This window comes from Bos javanicus, chromosome 10 (assembly GCF_032452875.1).
Source record: "Bos javanicus breed banteng chromosome 10, ARS-OSU_banteng_1.0, whole genome shotgun sequence".
In the NCBI taxonomy this organism is placed as follows: domain Eukaryota; kingdom Metazoa; phylum Chordata; class Mammalia; order Artiodactyla; family Bovidae; genus Bos; species Bos javanicus.
Genome location: NC_083877.1, coordinates 62,181,208 through 62,202,468, shown reverse-complemented (window position 1 = coordinate 62,202,468; position 21,261 = coordinate 62,181,208). Strand labels below are relative to the sequence as shown.

The 21,261-nt window shown below is 40.7% G+C and overlaps 1 protein-coding gene across 15 annotated transcripts in view; it reads left to right on the top strand.

Annotated features, from left to right (window-relative positions):
• The window catches only part of SEMA6D (semaphorin 6D), a 58,450-nt gene extending 37,509 nt beyond the window's left edge, over window positions 1–20,941 (top strand). For 5 of the 15 annotated variants that reach the window (XM_061428860.1, XM_061428861.1, XM_061428864.1 and 2 more), the window contains exons 2-19: window positions 5,729–5,892; window positions 6,286–6,397; window positions 6,962–7,022; window positions 7,133–7,195; window positions 7,304–7,405; window positions 7,639–7,729; window positions 8,622–8,741; window positions 9,410–9,498; window positions 10,219–10,436; window positions 10,536–10,667; window positions 11,011–11,166; window positions 11,258–11,431; window positions 12,586–12,726; window positions 12,822–12,899; window positions 13,319–13,419; window positions 13,781–13,837; window positions 15,314–15,481; window positions 17,217–20,941. In XM_061428860.1, coding sequence (XP_061284844.1) covers window positions 5,784–5,892; window positions 6,286–6,397; window positions 6,962–7,022; window positions 7,133–7,195; window positions 7,304–7,405; window positions 7,639–7,729; window positions 8,622–8,741; window positions 9,410–9,498; window positions 10,219–10,436; window positions 10,536–10,667; window positions 11,011–11,166; window positions 11,258–11,431; window positions 12,586–12,726; window positions 12,822–12,899; window positions 13,319–13,419; window positions 13,781–13,837; window positions 15,314–15,481; window positions 17,217–18,505 — 3,261 coding nt within the window. In that variant the 5' untranslated portion in view covers window positions 5,729–5,783 and the 3' untranslated portion in view covers window positions 18,506–20,941. The remainder of the gene's footprint in view (window positions 1–5,728; window positions 5,893–6,285; window positions 6,398–6,961; window positions 7,023–7,132; window positions 7,196–7,303; window positions 7,406–7,638; window positions 7,730–8,621; window positions 8,742–9,409; window positions 9,499–10,218; window positions 10,437–10,535; window positions 10,668–11,010; window positions 11,167–11,257; window positions 11,432–12,585; window positions 12,727–12,821; window positions 12,900–13,318; window positions 13,420–13,780; window positions 13,838–15,313; window positions 15,482–17,216) is intronic. The other 10 variants (XM_061428867.1, XM_061428866.1, XM_061428865.1 and 7 more) reach the window with 10 other exon arrangements.
• The last annotated feature ends 320 nt before the right edge of the window (window positions 20,942–21,261 follow it).

Genomic DNA, 21,261 nt, shown 5'->3' with positions numbered 1-21,261 from the left:
GTGGGTCCTAAACTGAGACTGCCAAAAATCTGGCATTTCATTATAACTACATTCACACCTTTATATAATTTAAGAACTAGCAAACCCCATAATGTGAACTCAACTGCTGAGTGTGGGGCTCATTTCCTTGTACTTCCTTTTTCTCCTAAATCCTGTCATTTCAAACCCTCGCTATCTTGGCAACTCTGAACTCCTTTAAAGAGCTTTTATCTTTATATTTAAGCTTAAAATCAGGAGTGTAAGGGGAACCCCATGTAAGAAAATCCAAGCTGTACTTACTCAAGTACCCCTGCTCTCTCACTGAAAGGAATGACCTCATGTAAGTAGGTACTTTACTATAAACGTACACATTAGAAATGTGGTTCCCCCCTCCTCCTTGGAGGCGTCTGTGCCTGTGAAGCTGTACCTTATCTTCTACTGCTAAGTCGCTTCAGTCGTGTCCGACTTTGTGCGACCCCGTAGATGGAGCCCACCAGGCTCTCCCATCCCTGGGATTCTCCAGGCCAGAATACTGGAGTGGGCTGCCATTTCCTTCTCTAATGCATGAAAGTGAAAAGTGAAAGTGAAGTCTCTCAGTTGTGTCCGACTCTTCGCGACCCCATGGACTGCAGCCCACCAGGCTCCTCCGTCCATGGGTTTTCCAGGCAAGAGTACTGGAGTGGGGTGCCATTGCCTTCTCCAATACCTCTATTATTGTTATGATGATGTACATAAGACAGTTGTAGGTAGTTATACAAAATTAAAGAGTAAACACTTTTGCCCCACAAGATGTAACAATAATAGTCATGATAATATTCACTAAAATTTACTAGAGATTTACTATGGACCAGATTCTGTGTTAGTTGTTTTGTATAGATTATCTCAGAAGAACCTGTGAGGTAGTAAAGGTAATTATTCATATTTTACACTTGAAGAAACTGAGGCTTAAAGAGGTTAAGTCTCCTTAAATAAGGTCTCAGAGCCAGGAAGTAAATGGCACAAGCAAGTTTAAACTCAGATCTTTCTGGGACTTCTTTGGTGGTTCAGTGGCTAAGACTCCGAATTTGCAATGCAGGGGGCCCAGTGTTTGATCCCTGGTCAGGGAACGAAATCCTACACACCACAACTACTTGTTCATGTGCTGCAGCTGGAAGATGCTGCATGCTGCAGCAAAGACTGAAGATCCCACATGGTGAAACAAAGACCCTGCGCAGCCAAGTAAATAAACTCTAAAAAAAGTAAAACAAAACTCAGATCTTTCTAACCTCAAAGTCTATGTTCTTTACCAACATCTCATCCTGCCTCATGTCTTGCCTTCCACATAATTGGTTTGATAGTCTCACTAGCCCTGGAACCCTGAGATTAAATATTTCCTTAAATAAGGCAAGAACAAAGTAGTCTAAATGGTTTACATACAAATAAATCTCCTTGTTGGTCCATTTTTCTCAGGTATTTCCAAATTCTTTCCTTCCCTACTCAGCTTTGCTTTGATATGTATTTCACATTAAATATTTCTATTTATAATTTCTATGGCAAATCTGAAAGTAGTTTTTTAAATACAGCTTTAGGCAGGGACAGGAAGTAATTAGCAGTGGGGTTTTATTTTTGGAAGATGAGATTGGTGGAGAACGGGGTATAGCGAGAAATTGCTTTCTGCAGTGTCAGTTGAATGAGTTATAGGAAATGATGGCTCAGCCAGCAGCTCGGTGCTTGCCAGTGAGTCAGCAGTGATTCCATCCTCATCTCAATGCTGGAATTACAGCTGTAAAAGACACTCTTCCTGGTGAGTGCCCCTCCCTGCCTTGCTGTCTGGGGCATGGAAGCTCTGCCCACATGATGGGAACTGTTCAGTTACCTGTCCCAGTGGACAAAGATTCACAGAATTATCTTGTGTTCAGGCAAATGTTTCTATGTTTCTTTAGGATTCAGTAGTGTTTCTCATTTTTCCATCTGATACCCAGCAGAAACATCCAGTGTGGTATTGATGTCCTAGCAGAACTTAATTCCTAGGGCAACAGTTCATATTTTTATATTTTTATATGTCCAGGGACTTTTTTTTTTTTGGAGTATAGTTGATTTATAGTGTTGTGTTAGTTTCAGGTATACAGCAAAGTGTTTCAGTTATAGACACACACATATATATATTCCTTTTCAGACTATTTTCCCTCATAGGTTATTACAAAATATTGAGTATAATTTCCTGTGCTATATAGTAAGTTCTTATTGCTTATCTGTTTTATCTATTTCATATATATTAGTGTGTATATGTTAATCCCAAACTCTTAACTTATCCCTACCCTCCTTTCCCTTTTGGTAACCATAAGTTTGTTTTCTCTGTCTGTGGGTCTATTTCTGTTTTCTAAATAAGTTCGTTTGTATCATTTTTATATATTCCGCATATAAGCAATATCATACTTGTTTTTCTCTATGGCTTACTTCACTTAGTATGTAATCTCTAGGTCCATTCATTTTGCTGCAAATGGCATTGTTTCGTTTTTATAGCTGAGTACACACAGTGCCCCAGGTGGCACAGTGGGAAAGAATCTGCCAGTGCAGCAGGAGACGTAGGAGATGTGCATTTGATCCCTGGGTTGGAAGGACCTCCTGGAGGTAGAAATGGCAGCCCACTGTCGTGTTCTTGCCTGGAAAATCCCATGGATAGAGGACCTTGGCAGGCTACAGTCCAAGGGGTCACAAAGAATCAGACATGACTGAGCACACACGCACGCATGTATATATAAATGTATATTGTTGTTCAGTCACACAGTCGTGTCCAACTCTTTGTAACCCCATGGACTGCAGCATGCCAGGCTTCCCTGTCCTTCACTATCTCCCATAGTTTGTTCAAACTCTTGTCCATTGAGTCAGTGATACTATCTAACTATCTCATCTTCTGCTGTCCTCTTCTCCTTTTGCCTTCAGTCTTTCCCAGCATCAGGGTCGTTTCCAGTGAATCAGCTCTTCTCATCAGGTGGCCAAAGTATTGGAGCTTCAGCTTTAGCATCAGTCCTTAAAATGAATATTCAGGGTTGATTTCCTTTAGGATTGACTGATTTGATCTCCTTGCAGCCCAAGGGACTCTCAAGAGTCTTCCCTAGCACTACAGTTCCAAAACATCAATTCTTGGGTTCTCAGCCTTTATGGTCCAACTCGCACATCCTTAATGACTACTGGAAAAACCATAGCTTTGACTATATGGACCTTTGTTGACAAAATGATGTCTCTGCTTTTTAATACTCTGTGTATATTTGTCATAGGTTTCCTTCCAAGGAACAAATAAATGTTTTAATTTCATGGCTACAATCATTGTCTGCAGTGATTTTGGAGCATGTCTTCTTTAGAGTCTTTAAAATTGACAAAATACTGTGGAAAAGCAAGATAGGGAGATGCCACTTAAGGAGAAGTAGTAATTGAAAGAGGTTCTCTTCTGTGAAGATTGAAAAATATATGCATGTGGCAAGAAAACTAGAACCAGATCATCATAGTTGTTGGGTTGGGATGGTAGGATTATTAGTGATTGCTTTTTACTTTCTTTTCTATGTTTGATAAATAGGCTCAAGTTGTAAAATTTATTCTAAAAACAACTTTAGCATTTTAAACCTTTGGGAAAACAAGTGACCAAATAGCTTTAATATTTTAGGATGCGTTTTTCCCAGACTCTGCCCATGTTGTTAAGGTCAATTTGGTCATATGCATGGTGTCCTACAGGAAAAGAGAGAGGAGGATTAACTGCTCAGAATCTGTAGGTGTCAGGCACTTAGTTCTTTTTCACCCAATGGAGAAGGTAGTATTATTCACATCTTATAAATAAGCTAATGCTAAGAGAGATTGAAGAACCTTTCCCAGGTTGATAAGCCAGTAGGTGGTGGAGTTCCATTCAAACCCAAATCCCATCACGACCAAGTTCTACAGTCTTTCAACTCAAGTACAAGATGATGATGCTGCAGGTTCCATTCCACCAGACTATTTTCAGGACATTTTAAATGTGTTAACTTACTACTGGACTAGTTGTACATTGAGTAAAATTGTATTGCAATATATTTCTCTCCTTTTGTAAAACTAGGATTCCAAATGTTGCATATATATACATGGCTTCTACTTCGGTTAAAAAGATAAATATTGCAAGTGTTACAAAGAATGCATGTGTGTGCATCTGTGTTTTTGACATTAAGAAGATGAAGCAAAAAAAAATTAAAGGGATTTCCCTGGCAGTCCAGTTGTTAAGACTCTAGCCGGGGTGTGGATTCAATCCCTGGTTGGGGAACTAAGATCCCGCATGCTGTGTGGCACAGCAAAAAAAAAAGAAGATGATGATGAAAGAGGTATATAGTAAGTATTAGTTGAGTGGTTGAACTCCCCAAGAATTTGAAGTGATTCTTATGATCCCTGCTAAAGTTTTTAGATATAAAAGACTGAGCCTAACAGTATAATAGCAGTAAGTGACAGTTTTGGTCAAGGAAGGGGTGATACTGTTACGAAGCAGAGCTTTTACCATTTCACAAAAATATCCATTGTCCCAGCAGGGCCTTAGTTTATTTTCGTAATTAATTAATAATATTTAAAGATTTTAAAAAATTACAGCTAATAATGTACAAAAAATGCTATAAGCTTTGTTCGTATACTGACATGCAATACACTGCATATATATAACTGTACAACTTGATAAAATTTAGCATAAACCTACACCTATGAAATAGCACTTCAGTAAAGGTAATGAGTATATTCATTACCCCCCAAAGATTATTTTTGTAATGCTCTATTCTCTAAGGAGAAAAACCCATTTAATTTCATTATCTAATTTGATGAAAAACATCTGGATAGAGACTCAGGTGATGTCAGTCTGGACTCTCTGATCTTGCCCTAAATAGTTCCATGAAATTCAGTGAGTCCCTTAATTTTTCAGGCCTTAGTTTTCTTATCTGAAAAATGAGGGGGTTGGACTAGGTGGTCCCTAAGGCCCCATATGGCTCTAAAGCTTAATAAAGCTAAGAGGACAGGCATACTTAGGGTATTGGTTTGTGTCCAAATGCTTTCATGTAAAAATATAGACTTCCCCAGTGGCCTGGTGTCAGCTGTGCTGGTCATCCCTGCTCTGCTTTGCCTGATTGATTGATCGTGAAATCATTTCATTTCTTTTCATTCTCTTTCACCCTGATTCAAGGTCACTCATGTCATTGCTTTCATGCTGTTCTTTCTAAGCTTAGGGAACTGTTCTACTTAAGAATTTAGGGGGTAGCTTGAATAATGCTGGGAATTTGGCAGTGCCTTTAGGGGCTGAGAGGGGCTACAGGCCCATCAGCTCCTTGGATACTCTCGAGGCAGCTTGGGCATTTTGGGGGGATGGGGAGGGCAGAGACAAGCTGTACTGGATTTATTTCAGGGATGGGGGAAGGGAGGCAGATTGGCATTTAATTAAAATTCTAATCCCAACTTTGCCCATCTTCTTGCCAAGTCAGCAGCCAGCATTTCTGTTTGTGGTTCTGGTGATTTTGCTGTGATGACATACGTAGTTACCTCAAAAACTCTTGCAAATGGGCCTAAAAATTCAGTATGCTCACCAGATGCTTTAATCAAACTTGGCAGAATGCCGCCTTTGGCCTGTGTTTTCAGAGGTGTCTCCTCCACCACTGCCATCTTTCTGATGGGAGGGGGACGCTGGAGAGAGCTCATGACGGAAACTGAACTGATTACAAATGGCAAAGCTCTTTGATCACAGCAGAGATCTTTCCACACTCGTTCTGTTTTCCAGGTAGCTAAGTGGACTCTCTGAGGAGGGGCTGCTCTGCCTTCACGTTGGCCCAACCATGAGGTTCTTCCTGCTCTGTGCCTACATGCTGCTGCTACTGATTTCCCAGTTGAGGGCGGTCAGCTTTCCTGAAGATGATGAACCCCTTAATACTGTTGACTATCACTGTAAGTAATCTAAAGAATACTCTTTTCTAAGAAGGAAGGGTTGTTTTGGTTTTAATTTTCTAAGCATATTCATTTTTAGAAAGAGGATTTTATGTCTTTAAAATGTTTTACATCCTCATTTATCCATAATCATTTCCTAGTGTCTGAAGAAAATGGGACAATTTAGTTAGGCACTTTTCTAAAGCAACCTATATATAGGTTATATGTTTTCAGTTAAAAAGAAAAAGACCATTTGGTGATACTCACCATCTCTTATTCATTCATATTCAAGACCTTAAGAAAAGAATTTAGTTAAAACCCTTCTACAACTAGTATATACAGCTAATCAATGCTGTATATCGATTCTTCAGCTCCGTAATCCTGACTGATGGTTTAGGCCGTTTTTACTTGCAGATTCAAGGCAATATCCGGTTTTTAGAGGACGTCCTTCAGGCAATGAATCACAGCACAGGCTGGACTTTCAGCTGATGTTGAAAATTCGAGACACACTTTATATTGCTGGCAGGTAATTTTCCCCTCGTTGGTTTATTAGATTAAAATTCTTTTCTCTTGTGGTGCTTGCATTAATGTGTCTAGTTCATGAAAAACTAATATGTGATTGTGATCAAAAATTGCAAGTAGCCAAAAATACTCACTTGAGAAGAGTCAGCGTTGTGTACCAGGAACAAAATACAGCAAAAGCCTTCAGCAGTCCCGTTTTATTACTGCAGTCAAGAAATCAGACACCATTCTTTATTCCTAAAGCAGCAGGAGAAAAAAAAAATTTTTTTTCTTTAGTCTTTTTTTAACTTGGAATTATTCAAGTAAATATTGAAAGTATGTCTATGCTAATACTGAGTAGTCATTTGACCCATGCCTGAAGAAAAGGACTTTCTTCACTCCCTAACCACAGTGATATATAAAAGCATCTCACTAATGAAAAAGTACTCTTTGTTGACTTTGTTGGAGACAGAGAAAATCCAAATGATCTCTAAAACACAATAAAAGCAGCTCTGTAAAAATAAAATAAGAAGCAGCTTAACATTTTTATGTATTCACATGATATGACTTACTGCCTTGTTTCCAACAGGGATCAAGTTTATACAGTAAACTTAAATGAAATCCCCAAAACAGAAGTAATACCAAACAAGGTGAGCAACTGTAGTTGGCAAATTTATTTGCATTCCCTTAGAACTTGGGTAATGTCCCTCTCCCCTCAATATTTAAAATATTGAACTTTGGTTTTGCTCGATTGATACAGAAACTGACATGGCGGTCAAGACAACAGGATCGAGAAAACTGTGCTATGAAAGGCAAGCATAAAGTAAGTAAAAGAAATATATGACCACTAGATTGAGTCTGTATGGTGGCTTGAGCCCACGATGTAGGCACATGGAATGTCTAATGGTAGTGTCGTTGTTACTTTCTTTAGGATGAATGCCACAACTTTATTAAAGTATTTGTTCCAAGAAACGATGAGATGGTTTTTGTTTGTGGCACCAATGCGTTTAATCCCATGTGTAGATACTATAAGGTAAGTATATTTTATACAATGTGCTGTTTTTAATCAGGTCTTCTTCCTCTACTGGTATGGTGTTAGTGTCGAATCCTTTCTTCTATAAATCTAGTAATGTGTCTTATCTCTAACACTATGAAAGAATAAAGACAGAATTTTTCCCATAGAATTTCAGTACAAATAAAGCAGTATTGCCTTCAAACATGTACATTGAACAGATGTGACACCAGCTATTTATTTTTCTTTTGTAGTTGAATACCTTAGAGTATGATGGAGAAGAAATTAGTGGCCTGGCAAGATGCCCATTTGATGCCAGACAAACTAATGTTGCCCTTTTTGCTGGTAAGATTCTTTAGTGTAATGAATATAAATGATTAATGACATTGAAGATGCAAGAGGAATTTAAAGGAAGGAAAAAAGCTCATAACTAGAATAGCTACCTTGACATGAGTGTTTCAAAGACTAAAAGCTATGAACAGATTTTCAAAAAAGAGGAATTATAAGTGAGCATATTATAAGTATTCGGACACTTGGCTCTGTTGTTAGGCCAGTGACCCTGAATAAGCTGAAAGTGAAAGTGTTAGTCGCTCGGTCATGTCCGACTCTTTGCTACCCCATGGACTGTAGCCTGCCAGGCTCCTCTGTCCTTGGAATTCTCCAGACAAGAATACTGGAGCCGTTCCCTTTTCCAGGGGAATCTTCCCAACCCAGGGATCGAGTCTGGATCTCCTGCATTGCAGGCACATTCTTTAACCATCTGAGCCACCAGGGAAGCCTTTTTTGAATAAGTTGCTTACCTTCTTGGTGCTCCAAGTTCTCATCTATAAACTTAGATAATACAGGTCAACCTGTCACAAGTTGATTATGAGCATCAGGTTTTAGATTTATTTGTATATATAGCAATGATGTCAGTGAAAACACTCCAAAGGATATAACAGACTACATGGGAAAACATGGGCTTCCCAGGTGGCGCTGGTAGTAAAGAACCAGCCGGCCAGTGCAAGAGATATAGATGTGGATTTGATCCCTGGGTTGAGAAGATCCCCTGAGGAGAGCATGGCAACCCATTCCAGGATTCTTGCCTGGAGAATCCCATGGACAGAGAAGCCTGGCAGGCTGCAGTTCATAAGGTTGCAAAGAGTTGGACACAACTGAAATGACTTAGCACATACATAAGATAATACACTTATGATAACTGTGGCTATTTTTATTTAAATTATAACCTTGGTTTCAGATGGGAAGCTGTATTCTGCCACAGTGGCTGACTTCTTGGCCAGTGATGCTGTTATTTATCGAAGCATGGGTGATGGATCTGCTCTTCGTACAATAAAATATGATTCCAAATGGATCAAAGGTACATTTGAAGAGCAGTATTGCCAGGGGTGGCAGGATGGGTACATGGGAACAGGAGCCCTGGCATTGGAAAGTTCAGTGCATGACTTTATATTGTTAATTTAGAGCCCAGTACAAGCTCTTGGTTGGCTGCATTAGTGGGAAATGAGGAGACCAGTAGCTATGTCTAGAAAGTAGATTTCTATCTTAGGTGACCTCAAAAAAAAAAAAAAATCACCATTCTGTGTACCATTTGCCTAACTAAATGCACGCACTACTCCTTGCCCACTTCCTTCTAATTATCCTGGAAAGTTTAACCCTGGGAACTGTTGGTTCATATCTTCAGAGTTATTTTGTTCTTTGGAGTCTAGAAATCAAGATTTTTAATTTTCAACATAAAAAGTTTCCTTTACTAGCTAAATAGGTTAATGAATAAATCTGTTGAAACAAAGACCTTTGCTGTAGTTCAGTTCCCTGTAGGCTTTTTCTAGTCCATTAGCTAACATTAAAGACTCTGGGTTCCCTAAAGCTTCAACATACCCATAATGGGACTCCTGAAACTTGGTGGCATATCAAAGTTCTTGGCTTGAAAGTAGCAGTGTGATGTCTGTCAGTCATGCCTAGCAGTCGGGCTATGATGCTAATTGAATTACCCTTCAGGAACCAGTTTGTTCTCACTTTCTCTTTCAGAGCCACACTTTCTGCATGCCATAGAATACGGAAACTACGTCTATTTCTTCTTTCGAGAAATTGCTGTAGAACATAACAACTTAGGCAAGGCAAGTATATGCCTGTGCACTCGCATTGCATGGAATTGAGCCCACCTTGGTAGGTCTTTGCATGTTTTCCAGCACTCAGTGCATTCAGGGCCAAGTGCAGAGAGTTGTGTTGCTTAGCAAGAGAATAGTTGCTGGGAAATAACTGAACAATGGCCAGAGTGGGAACAGCAGCCTTGAGAAGGTTTTATTTATTTTTTCCTGTTACTACAGAGAATGTGCTGCAGGCACCCTTGAGCTATGGATGCTTCTTTAACTCTTTAGAAATCTATTGATAGCTGTTCTTTCTTAGTGTCAAAAGGCAGGATGGAAAGGAAGGGCCCCTGTTCATTGACGAGTACTTCAGTCCAAGTCCGTAAGATTCTAAAATATTGCATCTCCTTCTATGCCAGGTTTAAGGACGGTGCGTTTCATTAACAATATGAGAAGCTAAGTGGGGAATGAAGTATGGGAATGGTTTCCATCCAGCCAGGCAGCCCAGTGGCTCACTTCTTAGGGAGCTTGTTTGGTAGAACAGGAAAATGGCCCTCCTTTTTTGTTTTTCTCACAGGTAAATACAATTTACATTCTTACTCTACAGATGCCTAGAGGGAAGGCTGCTGGAGTCTTCTCAACCACGTGTATCTTTTATCATTTTTTGTCCCTCCCTTATCTGGCAGCTTTTTGCTCCTGTTCTCCCTCCATGCTCATGATCCTGTCGCCTTGCTTTTGTGCCCTGGGCAGGCTGTCTATTCACGTGTGGCCCGCATATGTAAAAACGACATGGGTGGCTCCCAGCGCGTCCTGGAGAAGCACTGGACTTCGTTTCTGAAGGCTCGGCTTAACTGTTCTGTCCCCGGAGATTCCTTTTTCTACTTTGATGTTCTGCAGTCTATTACAGACATAATACAAATCAATGGCATTCCCACAGTGGTAGGGGTGTTCACCACACAGCTCAACAGGTGAGAACCGACCCTCAGCGCTTCAGAAGGCGCTCTGTGTCTTGTTTGTGGGAACCCAGAACAGGTCCGCCGTCCCCTGATGCTGTTCCTCTTTTTCAGCATTCCTGGTTCCGCAGTCTGTGCGTTTAGCATGGATGACATTGAAAAAGTATTCAAAGGACGGTTTAAAGAACAGAAAACTCCAGATTCTGTTTGGACAGCAGTCCCTGAAGACAAAGTACCAAAGCCAAGGTAGGAAAACAATAAAGACGGAAAGGATTTCTGTCCTTTCCTCATGCTTCCAGTGACAAAGCCCTGGAACAAAGCCGTCTGGTCACTGGAAGCATGCATCCTCAGAGAGCAGCTGGGCCCCCCTCCCTCTCCAGGAAGGGTGTCCCTGTGCAGCGCCGCAGATAGAAACTCAGTGACTATGACTGAGAGCCTGCATGTGGAGAGCCCACAGAGTTCGTGGAAATAATGTTACTCAGAGAGTTTGGCTCACTCTCCTTCTTCTCTTAACGTTTTCTTCCAGAATAGACACCTTTTCCCTAGATACAAATTGTGAGGAGGGGAAAACACACTATTTTCCTTTCAGGCCTGGCTGTTGTGCAAAGCACGGTCTTGCGGAAGCATATAAAACCTCCATCGATTTCCCGGATGAAACCCTGTCATTCATCAAATCCCACCCCCTGATGGACTCGGCCGTCCCACCCATTGCCGACGAACCCTGGTTCACAAAGACTCGGATCAGGTAAGACTGGGCAGACACGCAGGCCCGCTCCCGTTCAGTAGTCCCCCTTCCTGTTGGCCCCCTGTCTAACCTGATTCACCTCCTCTGGCAGGTACAGACTGACGGCCATCGCCGTCGACCATTCTGCCGGACCCCACCAGAACTACACAGTCATCTTTGTTGGCTCAGAAGCTGGCGTGGTGCTTAAAGTTTTGGCGAAGACCAGCCCTTTCTCTTTGAATGACAGCGTATTACTGGAAGAGATTGAAGCATACAACCATGCAAAGTAGGTGTATTATACCAGAACGCTTTTTGAGACTTCAGCGTCTGTTTCATCTAGTCATTTCCTTTCAGCCCTCTATATTAGCAGTGGTAGAAATGGAGAAGGCAATGGCACCCCACTCCAGTACTCTTGCCTGGAAAATGCCATGGACGGAGGAGCCTGGTAGGGCTCACAGAGAGTCGGACACGACTGAAGCGACTTAGCAGCAGCAGCAGCAGCAGAAATGGTGGTGGTTAGTCGCTAAATTATGTCCCACTCTTGTGACCCTATTGACAGTAGCCCCCCAGGCTCCTCTGTCCATGGAAGTCCCCAGGCAAGAGTACTGGAGTGTGTTGCCATTTCCTTCTCCAGAGGGTCTTTGCAACCCAGGGATAGAACCCAGGTCTCCTGCATTGCCGGTGGATTCTTTACTTATTGAGCCACCAGGGAAGCCTCAAATTAGTAGTGGTTTGGCTTATTAGTATTGTGGTTTGTTTGTTTTTCTCACTGAAATAAAAACCCGGATTTGGTGTTTGCCTGAGTCTCAGGGTTTGGAGGGTGGACAGTGATACATTTAAAAATAATTCAGCCCTTGTCACCTATGGAAAATGAGAATATTTTACCCCACTCCTCTTACCTTACAGATCTATTTCAGGATGCTGCATCCAGAACTATGCTACAGCTGGTTGCAGATAGACACACACACACACACACACACACACACCCCATAATTCTTGCAACCACTGATATAAAAAATTATATGAACCATTAAAACAAACGAGATAGATGAGAGTAATGGAGCAAAGAAGACTAAGGAGAGATCTAGAAATAGTTAGCACAGGAAGATTAAAATGCATTAGAACATTATCCTTTTTCTTCCCTATAGCCTAACATGCTCTTCACAAGTGCAATTCCCTTCTATCATCAGAACAGGAAGCCAGTCTTTAAAAAACCCTTTGTCCAGCCTGAAATTTAACTAACCATGCAAAGCAGTAGAAGATGAATCACATAATTATCACATCCTAAACTGTGTACTTGCGTAGTTTGCTACTGAGAGTATTCCTTAACACCTCCCCAGCTCTCAGTAATTGCAAAAACCAAACCCCACTTGCCTCGCCTAGTTCCTATAGCTCTTGACTTACTAAACATCTACCTTGAAAATGTCTCCCACAATATAGGTGCAATGCTGAAAATGAGGAGGACAGAAAGGTCATCTCATTACAGTTGGATAAAGACCATCATGCTTTATATGTGGCGTTCTCTAGCTGCGTTATCCGCATCCCCCTCAGTCGCTGTGAGCGTTATGGATCATGTAAAAAGTAAGCTGATGTTTCTTTCCTTACCCTGGGTCTTTCAGGATCATGACCTTTGATAATGAGAAAATTCAGGTTACCTTCTGTCTGTTTGCATACAGGTCTTGTATTGCATCTCGAGACCCATACTGTGGCTGGTTAAGCCAAGGGGCCTGTGGTCGAGTGAGCCCAGCGATGCTGTAAGTACACTTTGTCACATTAACTGAGATCTTCTCCAGATGTGTTTCTGTCTTCTCCAGGGCCTCTAAAACTAGGGATTTTAGAAAAATTCCAAAGCACTACCTTTCTTTTTTCTTTTCTTTCTTTCTTTCCTTTTTTCTGTTTTTGTTGTTGTATGGGAGAAAGAAAAACAGAAAATCTGGAGCTATGACAGGAAAAGGAGATTGTAGACAGTATAATACTTAAGGGAAAAGGATAGGTGGCGAGAAAGAAAACAATTCCCTTCTGCTCTCTTAAACACTCTAGTTACTAAATGTTGAATACAAGTGTTCATCTTAGCAAGCTATGTTGAAATGTCCATTTTTCTCTCTCTGCTCATTCTTACTAATCTGTCTGTGTTCTTGGTTCTGCTCTGGTTCTCACTTGTGTTCCTATGAAGGCTGTTAACTGAAGACTTGTTTGCTTTCCATAACCACAGCGCTGGAGGATTTGAACAAGACACAGAATATGGCAACACGGCCCATCTAGGGGACTGCCACGGTAAGACCGAATCTTCCTTTCCCTCCTGGCGCTTCTTTTGGATCACATTTGCACGTGAACATTGTTTTACAATCAGCCTTATATAATGACTCAGTACACATGCCACCTAGCATTTAACTTGAACTTCGCAAAAGCTGAGCTGTTTGATCATGGGGATAAGTTAGAGAAGAATCTTACTTTTTTTTTTTTTACCTTCGCCATTTACAATTCCATAGGAAATCTAGAGAAAGGTAGTCTAACCAGTAGGTTCATTTTTTAATTTATAGTCCTTTCTTTTGACTTTTTGAGTTAATGGAATTCGTAAATTTTTGCTTTCTTTTGGTTACTTCTTACTGATTACTTGTTCCTTTAATTCTTTTAGAAATTTTGCCTACTTCAACTACACCAGATTACAAAATATTTGGCGGTCCAACATCTGGTTAGTTTTTTTTCATTTTTTTGAATTAACAAACCTTTTCTTTCCTTCAGTTCAGCATTTTCAGCCCCTTCTCCCCTCCTTTTGCGCAGTTTGGCAGCCCGTCATTTTTGTGCTTTGACTCATAACCCCCGATGGTCCCAAAGACTTTTTCTTACTCAGCACTTCACCTTGTGTAGCATGTTAATAGTCCATCATTGACCAAGGCGCACATCCTTAAGAAAAATCCAATGGATTAACATAGGCTGCATTCCAGCTGCACGCCCGTCCACCTGAGCTTTCTTCTCTCACCCCTGCGCATCGTGAATGTTCCCTGCAGCCATCTATTTTTAATGGATGGCAGAACTTCATTATTTCCCCCTTCTCTCCTCACCTTTCCTAAGACCTAGTAAACAAATACACATTTCTCCAAAATGTGTATTTATCAATTTTAGAGATCTTTTTTGGAATGGTTTGTGGTAATCCCTGGAACCTTTGAATGCTGTGATCTCAGTGGTGTGAAGAAGGTCCCCATCGAATGAAGCTGGTTTCTGATGTATTAAGATGTCCACTGGGTTCCCTGTGCCTCCCCGCCCCCGCCTTGTCTTCATCTGTTCTGGAGTCTGCATCTGTGACCGTTGTACCAGTCTGAATTTGGGTCTCCAGAGTTTTCGCCTAAAATCATACACTTCCATTTTGATGGAAAATCTGCTTGGCAGAACTCAGTAATAGACGCGCTAAGAGGTTAAGTTATTCCCGATCCTGTCGCTGGTTCTAAAATTCACTAGCTGTTTCATTCCTCAGAGGGGAGAAAAGAATGGTAGATCCTATGTATCAGGACACCCTTAATCAGCTCATAAATGCCATTTCTTATGCATGAGTTGCCTCTTACTCTTTGGGAAAAAAACTCCGCGCGCATTCTGGAAAGCTTCAGTGCTTCCCCATGGACAGTGACCCCTCAGTGCGCTCAGGAATCTACAGATGGGCCGGAGGTCTATGCTAAAGCAGGACAGCCTGCTTGTCAAGTCCAAAATCGAGTGTTTATGCAGAACCAACCAGGTGCTTTCTGACGAAGTTACACTCTAGGTTCCCCAGTGAAAGATATACAGCTTCCAACCATCAATCAAAATTATTTTTTAAAAATACACAAAAAGAAATGAAATGATGCTGTCCCACAAAAAGATGAGGAAATCACAGTCTGTGGGATTCATATTACCTTTTCCATGAGTGTCATTAATCACCCCAGAGGTTTCAGTAGGAGTATTTTGAGTGTCTTCAAATTTGAAATCTGCTTAATGTGTCTTTATGATTAATTTTTAGTTTTTCTTTTTCCCTTGCAAGAAAGGGATTTGGTGTAATCTCCTTAGATGTGTTTTGATGAAATCCTCGAACAGGCTTTCTCATAAAATTTGCTTAAACTTTACTTGAAAATACAACAGTCCAGTCAGAAACAATGGGCTGACATTACCCACGTTAATAAAAATCTGTTTGCCACCACAGACATGGAGGTATCTTCATCTTCTGTTACCACAATGGCAAGTATCCCAGAAATTACACCTAAAGTGATTGATACCTGGAGACCTAAACTGACCAGCTCCCGGAAATTTGTAGTTCAAGATGACCCAAACACTTCTGATTTTACTGATCCTTTATCAGGTATCCCAAAGGGTAAGGCCTCACCAGGGAACTCATCTCTCACTGAGTGGAAACCTGATTCCTAATATCTCTGAGGAATGGATGGAAGTGAACCCAGATGGAGCCACCTCTGCTATTATCACCGCCTCCACTGGCCGCGGTCGCTCCGGTTTTCTGTGGTTATGTGGAGTGCGTTCCTTAACAGCGACAGAGGTGGAAAGCTGAAAGAGTGGATGAAACAGCCACTCAGACAATCTAACCCATGTTGGCTTCTGTCTCAAGAAGCTGGACCCTGCTGGATATCAGAAAATGCCGAGGGCCACCCGGGCAACATCCCAAAACAAAACTCATTAATTGCAAATATCCTGATACTGGCTGTTTTATTTAGGAGCCTTTCCCAGTCTTTTGTTTAGCTCCAGTTTACAATGTGATCTGAGAAGTATTGATATATGCCAGGCACCAAGTTGTTCGAATACCACACACAATAAAACATAACAGAGCACTTGTCTGGAACTATCATTTTCGTCCCATAATAGAAGCAGTTATCAAATAGCTGCCTGTTGAATTACCTTATTAAAGATCTATGACTCTGGGGGGGGAAAAAAATCTGTTCTTTAGTGCTTACTAAACTGTGGTATCAGGTTTCCAATCAGTTTTTATGGCAGTGCATTGTCATTTATGATTTATGTCTGTTGATTTTGGATTTTTATGTTTTCATTGTAAACAATTTTATAATCATTCTTCCTCTTTTATTTTCTTTCATGATTCCATTTCTCTCTACTTTTCTTTGTCTTTCACATTGCCACTGAATTCCATTGCCCTCAAAATTGATTAAAAACAACTAATGTTTGAAGGCCTTAGTACTTACTAACCTAGAGCAACAGAATCTTCAATTCACTCTGACTTATCTTATTCTGGGATAGCTGTGTTTATAGCATGTAACAGACTTGGATACCTCTTAAACTAACATCTCTAAATGTCTGTGGTTGCATTTAAAAAAAGCAATAATTACAAACTAATTCTTCTTCTTCTAGTCTAATTTAAATATTTCCTAAAATATCTCAAGACAATTGGATAATATCATTTAACTCTAATACATAGTATACTTCCTTAGACTGTCTGGATTTTTTTCATAGCAGACAATTCAAGAGTGCTTCACTCCAAGATGGAATGAAAAAGAAAGCAAACAGGAAAGGTTGTATTTGTAGCTAACAGTGACTAAGCAGATGCTTTTAGTTTGTGAACAAATTATATAGTTTCATGCTAATTAAGAAGAGCATAATTGTCTTAGCATAATTATTTTACCAAAATGTGTATTTATATAGATTCATACGTTTCCCTAATCCCAGTAACTGCCCTTTAATGCTGATTTATGAATTAAGAGAAAATCATGAGAAAGAAAAACATATTATGAATTTAAAATGGGCCAGTTAGAAAGTATATAATTTCTAGCCCTAATTTTTAGATAGAAACGCTTAAAATTTTGTATGTTATATAACAGCTATTTAAAAGGGATTGGAAGGGAAAAGACTAATACATAATACAGATCAATGGAAGAGTTATCCTTTATTTGTAGCAATTGTAAGTGTCTCTGGGGACCCTATTGTGATTAAAGAAACAAATATGAGGTTTGGGAGTCCACCTCACTCTCCAAGCTAAGCATATGGACCATGTGAAGGTAGTGTTGCTTCAAGGCAAGCCATTTGCTGGCTAATACAGTTTTAAAGAAGCTCCCCACTCAGACTCTTCTCCTGTGTGTCTGTTGCAGGTGTACGGTGGGAAGTCCAGTCTGGAGAGGCCAACCAGATGGTCCACATGAATGTCCTCATCACCTGTGTCTTTGCAGCTTTTGTCTTGGGTGCGTTCATTGCAGGTGTGGCAGTCTACTGTTACCGTGACATGTTTGTTCGGAAAAACAGAAAGATCCATAAAGATGCAGAATCTGCCCAGTCATGCACAGACTCCAGTGGAAGTTTTGCCAAGCTGAATGGTCTCTTTGACAGCCCCGTCAAGGAATACCAACAGAATATCGATTCTCCCAAATTATATAGTAACCTGCTGACCAGTCGGAAAGAGCTGCCACCCAATGGAGATACAAAATCCATGGTCATGGACCATCGAGGCCAACCTCCTGAGTTGGCTGCTCTCCCCACTCCTGAGTCTACGCCTGTGCTTCACCAGAAGACCCTGCAGGCCATGAAGAGCCACTCAGAAAAGGCCCATGGCCATGGAGCTTCAAGGAAAGAAACCCCCCAGTTTTTTCCTTCTAGTCCTCCACCACATTCCCCACTAAGTCACGGGCATATCCCCAGCGCCATTGTTCTTCCTAATGCTACCCATGACTACAACACTTCTTTCTCAAACTCCAATGCTCACAAAGCTGAAAAGAAGCTTCAAAACATTGACCACCCTCTTACAAAGTCATCCAGTAAAAGAGATCACCGGCGTTCTGTGGATTCCAGAAATACCCTCAATGATCTCCTGAAGCATCTAAATGACCCAAACAGTAACCCCAAAGCCATCATGGGAGACATCCAGATGGCCCACCAGACCCTAATGCTGGATCCCGTGGGACCTATGTCTGAAGTCCCGCCCAAGGTCCCTAACCGCGAGGCATCTCTCTACTCTCCTCCCTCGACTCTTCCCAGAAATAGCCCAACCAAGCGAGTGGATGTTCCCACCACTCCTGGAGTTCCGATGACTTCTTTGGAAAGACAGAGGGGTTACCATAAAAATTCCTCCCAGAGGCACTCTATATCGGCTATGCCTAAAAACTTAAGTTCACCAAATGGTGTTTTGTTATCTAGACAGCCTAGTATGAACCGTGGAGGGTACGTGCCCACCCCTGCAGGGCCAAAGGTGGACTATATTCAGGGAGCACCAGTGAGTGCTCACCTACAGCCTTCCCTCTCCAGACAGAGCAGCTACACCAGTAATGGCACCCTTCCCCGGACGGGACTAAAGAGGACACCGTCCTTAAAACCTGACGTGCCGCCAAAGCCTTCATTTGTTCCTCAAACCACCTCCGTCAGACCACTGAACAAATACACTTACTAGGCCTCAAGTGTGCCCTTCCTTGTGTGGCTTTATCCTGTCTATGTTGTTGAGAGGATGATATGGTAAGGGTACCTTAAGAAAAGAGACTCGCTTGTATTTCAAGAGAAGCAAGTGGCCAAAGAAACTCTTCCTAACTTTGGCAACATCAGAACTTGCCATATGTAGCTACTGCAGCAAGGCTTCTGTGTACTTGCCTGAAAACAAAGGAAGGTGCTGGTCATTCCATTTCTTTTGTTTGAAGCTAAAGAGATGTGTGGCTCTGAGGGGCTACCTGTAACCAGTATAAAGAGCTGATCCAGTGCTCAGAAGAATCTGTCTGTGAGCAAATACTTGAAAATGGGTTCAACTTAGACTGCCATTTTGTGTGGTCTTCCCATTAAATGTGAACATTTTAATATGTATGCATTCACCTTGCCTCTTGCACAAATGTCAAAAAAAAAAAAAAAAAGGTAATGTCTCAAAGAAACGAACTTGTAGATTACCAAACAATTTGCTAAAAATTCAGTCTTTGACCCAAACTGTAGCATCTTTTTCATGTGTGGCATTTTTTTCCGTGCCACCAAGGAACTGTGTTGTGTGTGCATGTGTGTGTGAGTGTGTGTGAGTGTGTGTGAGTGTGTGTGTGTTCTGTCCCCACTAGCATTTGTTTCGGTGCCCATTGCATCTTTTTGTGCTATGGAGTTGTTTACATCGCGCATGACTGAACAAGAGACAATAATTTCTTCCCACAGCAGTCCATTGGGTTCAGCTTTGAGAAAGAAAACCAAGGCTGATTTTGACAGTCAAAATGATTAACTCGACTTCCATGTTACCCAGTGCCAGAATGTAAGAGTACTAAGTAATTTTGTGCTGCTATTCACTGAAACTTCAATTACAGTCTTGCCAGCTTAAGGAGATAGAGACGTTAAGAGGTATCCTTAATTTATCCACCAGTTTCAGTAGTAAAATTCACCAGTCCACTGTGAATCCAAGCCCCAGTGACTCTGTTAACCTTGGACACACTAACAAGGTTTTATTTTTACTGTGTTTGGTTTCTCCCCTGTAGTAAAATTCCTCTTGTTTTAATTCCCCTCTAACCCCAAGATGGAAAAAAAAAAGAACCACACACACATACAAAACAGAAGACAAAAGAAGGGAATGTGAGAGGCTCATAGTTGGCTTAACAGGAACAGTCTATGGGAACCTAACAGTGGTGCAATCATGTTGTCTGTGTTGTGTGATGTGAGAACTTTCTCCTAAGTCATGCAGGTAACGACAGTATACTGTAAATATTACATGTGAGTTTACCTGAATCTGTGCATTTTGTGCCTTATTCATGAGAATGATAGAAGTACTCGAATACGTCAAGTGTTTTCAGTATAGCACATCATTTACTGAGTGCCAGTTGTACATGTTTTTCAACCAGCACCTGAAAAGACTTTTCAAAAAAATCATAACAACGACCTAGAACAATTAACTGTAAAGCAATCCATCCAGATAGCCGCATTACATCCTTTGCCATGATAAACATTCCACTCCTGCTTTCACTAAGGATGAATCAGTGATAATGTGAAGTCAAATGAGGTTTCCCGGGTAATGTGACACCTGCAGAAACCATATAGAGTCATTTATTCGTAGTTTTGCAGAAGCCACTTACAGTTGATGATGTGCAACCCTGACGACTGTTTCAGTTAATATGCTGCACACCACGGTTTATTGAACCTCATCTAGAAAGTATCAAGGCAGAGGAATGCTCCTGACTTAGTCAGACAAATAAGTTCAACTGATTTCCTGTGATGATATCTTATTACTTGGGGGAGGATGGGTTGCAAAAGACCAGAGCATTTTTATACAGAATGTAGAATACGGATGCAGTTATTCTTTTCTTTTGAGAATATTGTTTTATAAAGAACATGATTCCCTGAGGTCTCTGGAAGCTCAAAAGCTAAAACTTCTGTTTTTGCAACACTTCAGCTTTGAAACTAAAATAATACAGATTGATAATAAATTAAACCAACCAACAATAAACACTACTCAGTCCACCGCCGACAAACCTGTTTGAATTCACCCTGCCAATATTAATCCTGGCGTGCGGAAAATGGAACAGTAACTGTATGTGAACCCGGATAACATTTTGTGACATTGTGCTGCCTTGTAGTTTGTAATGTGAGTTCTATCAGTATTTATGTTGAGATTTCTAACACAAAATCTAGTCTCTATCCTGTTAATTTAATCTTTAAATGCTTTATTCATTTGTGCAAAGGTAAACACAGATTGTATCTTTTTTAATGGTACGGCATAAAAAGTAACCCTAAAGTGAAGTGGCTCTATACTGTTTTATAGAGTACTTTAACATGTATAGATATCTTGTAAACTTGTATTGTGGATGTGTAAATAATATGTACTTTGGGTTTTTAACACCGCATGTAAAGTCAAAATAAAATATACAAATCATTATATTCTGCCTCTAAATGTGCAAGAGGTTTATAAGGTGTCATATTTTTAAATATCTTTAAGTCAGTCAACACCAGTGAGAGCTTCTTTTAAAATATACCAAAATATTCTTACCTAGAATACTTACCATCAAGTCATGGTTATTACACATTGCTCTTCTTGCAGGCTGATACTGATCATCAGAGCCCCTGAAAAATGTACAATACAGAAAACCAGGTGAACTGTATTATTTAACAGTCAAATTCTTCAGGCCAGCATCCCAGTGGCTCAACTTGTTCAACGTATTGTTAGTTCAACAGGCTTTTCTTTTTTTAACTTTTTTA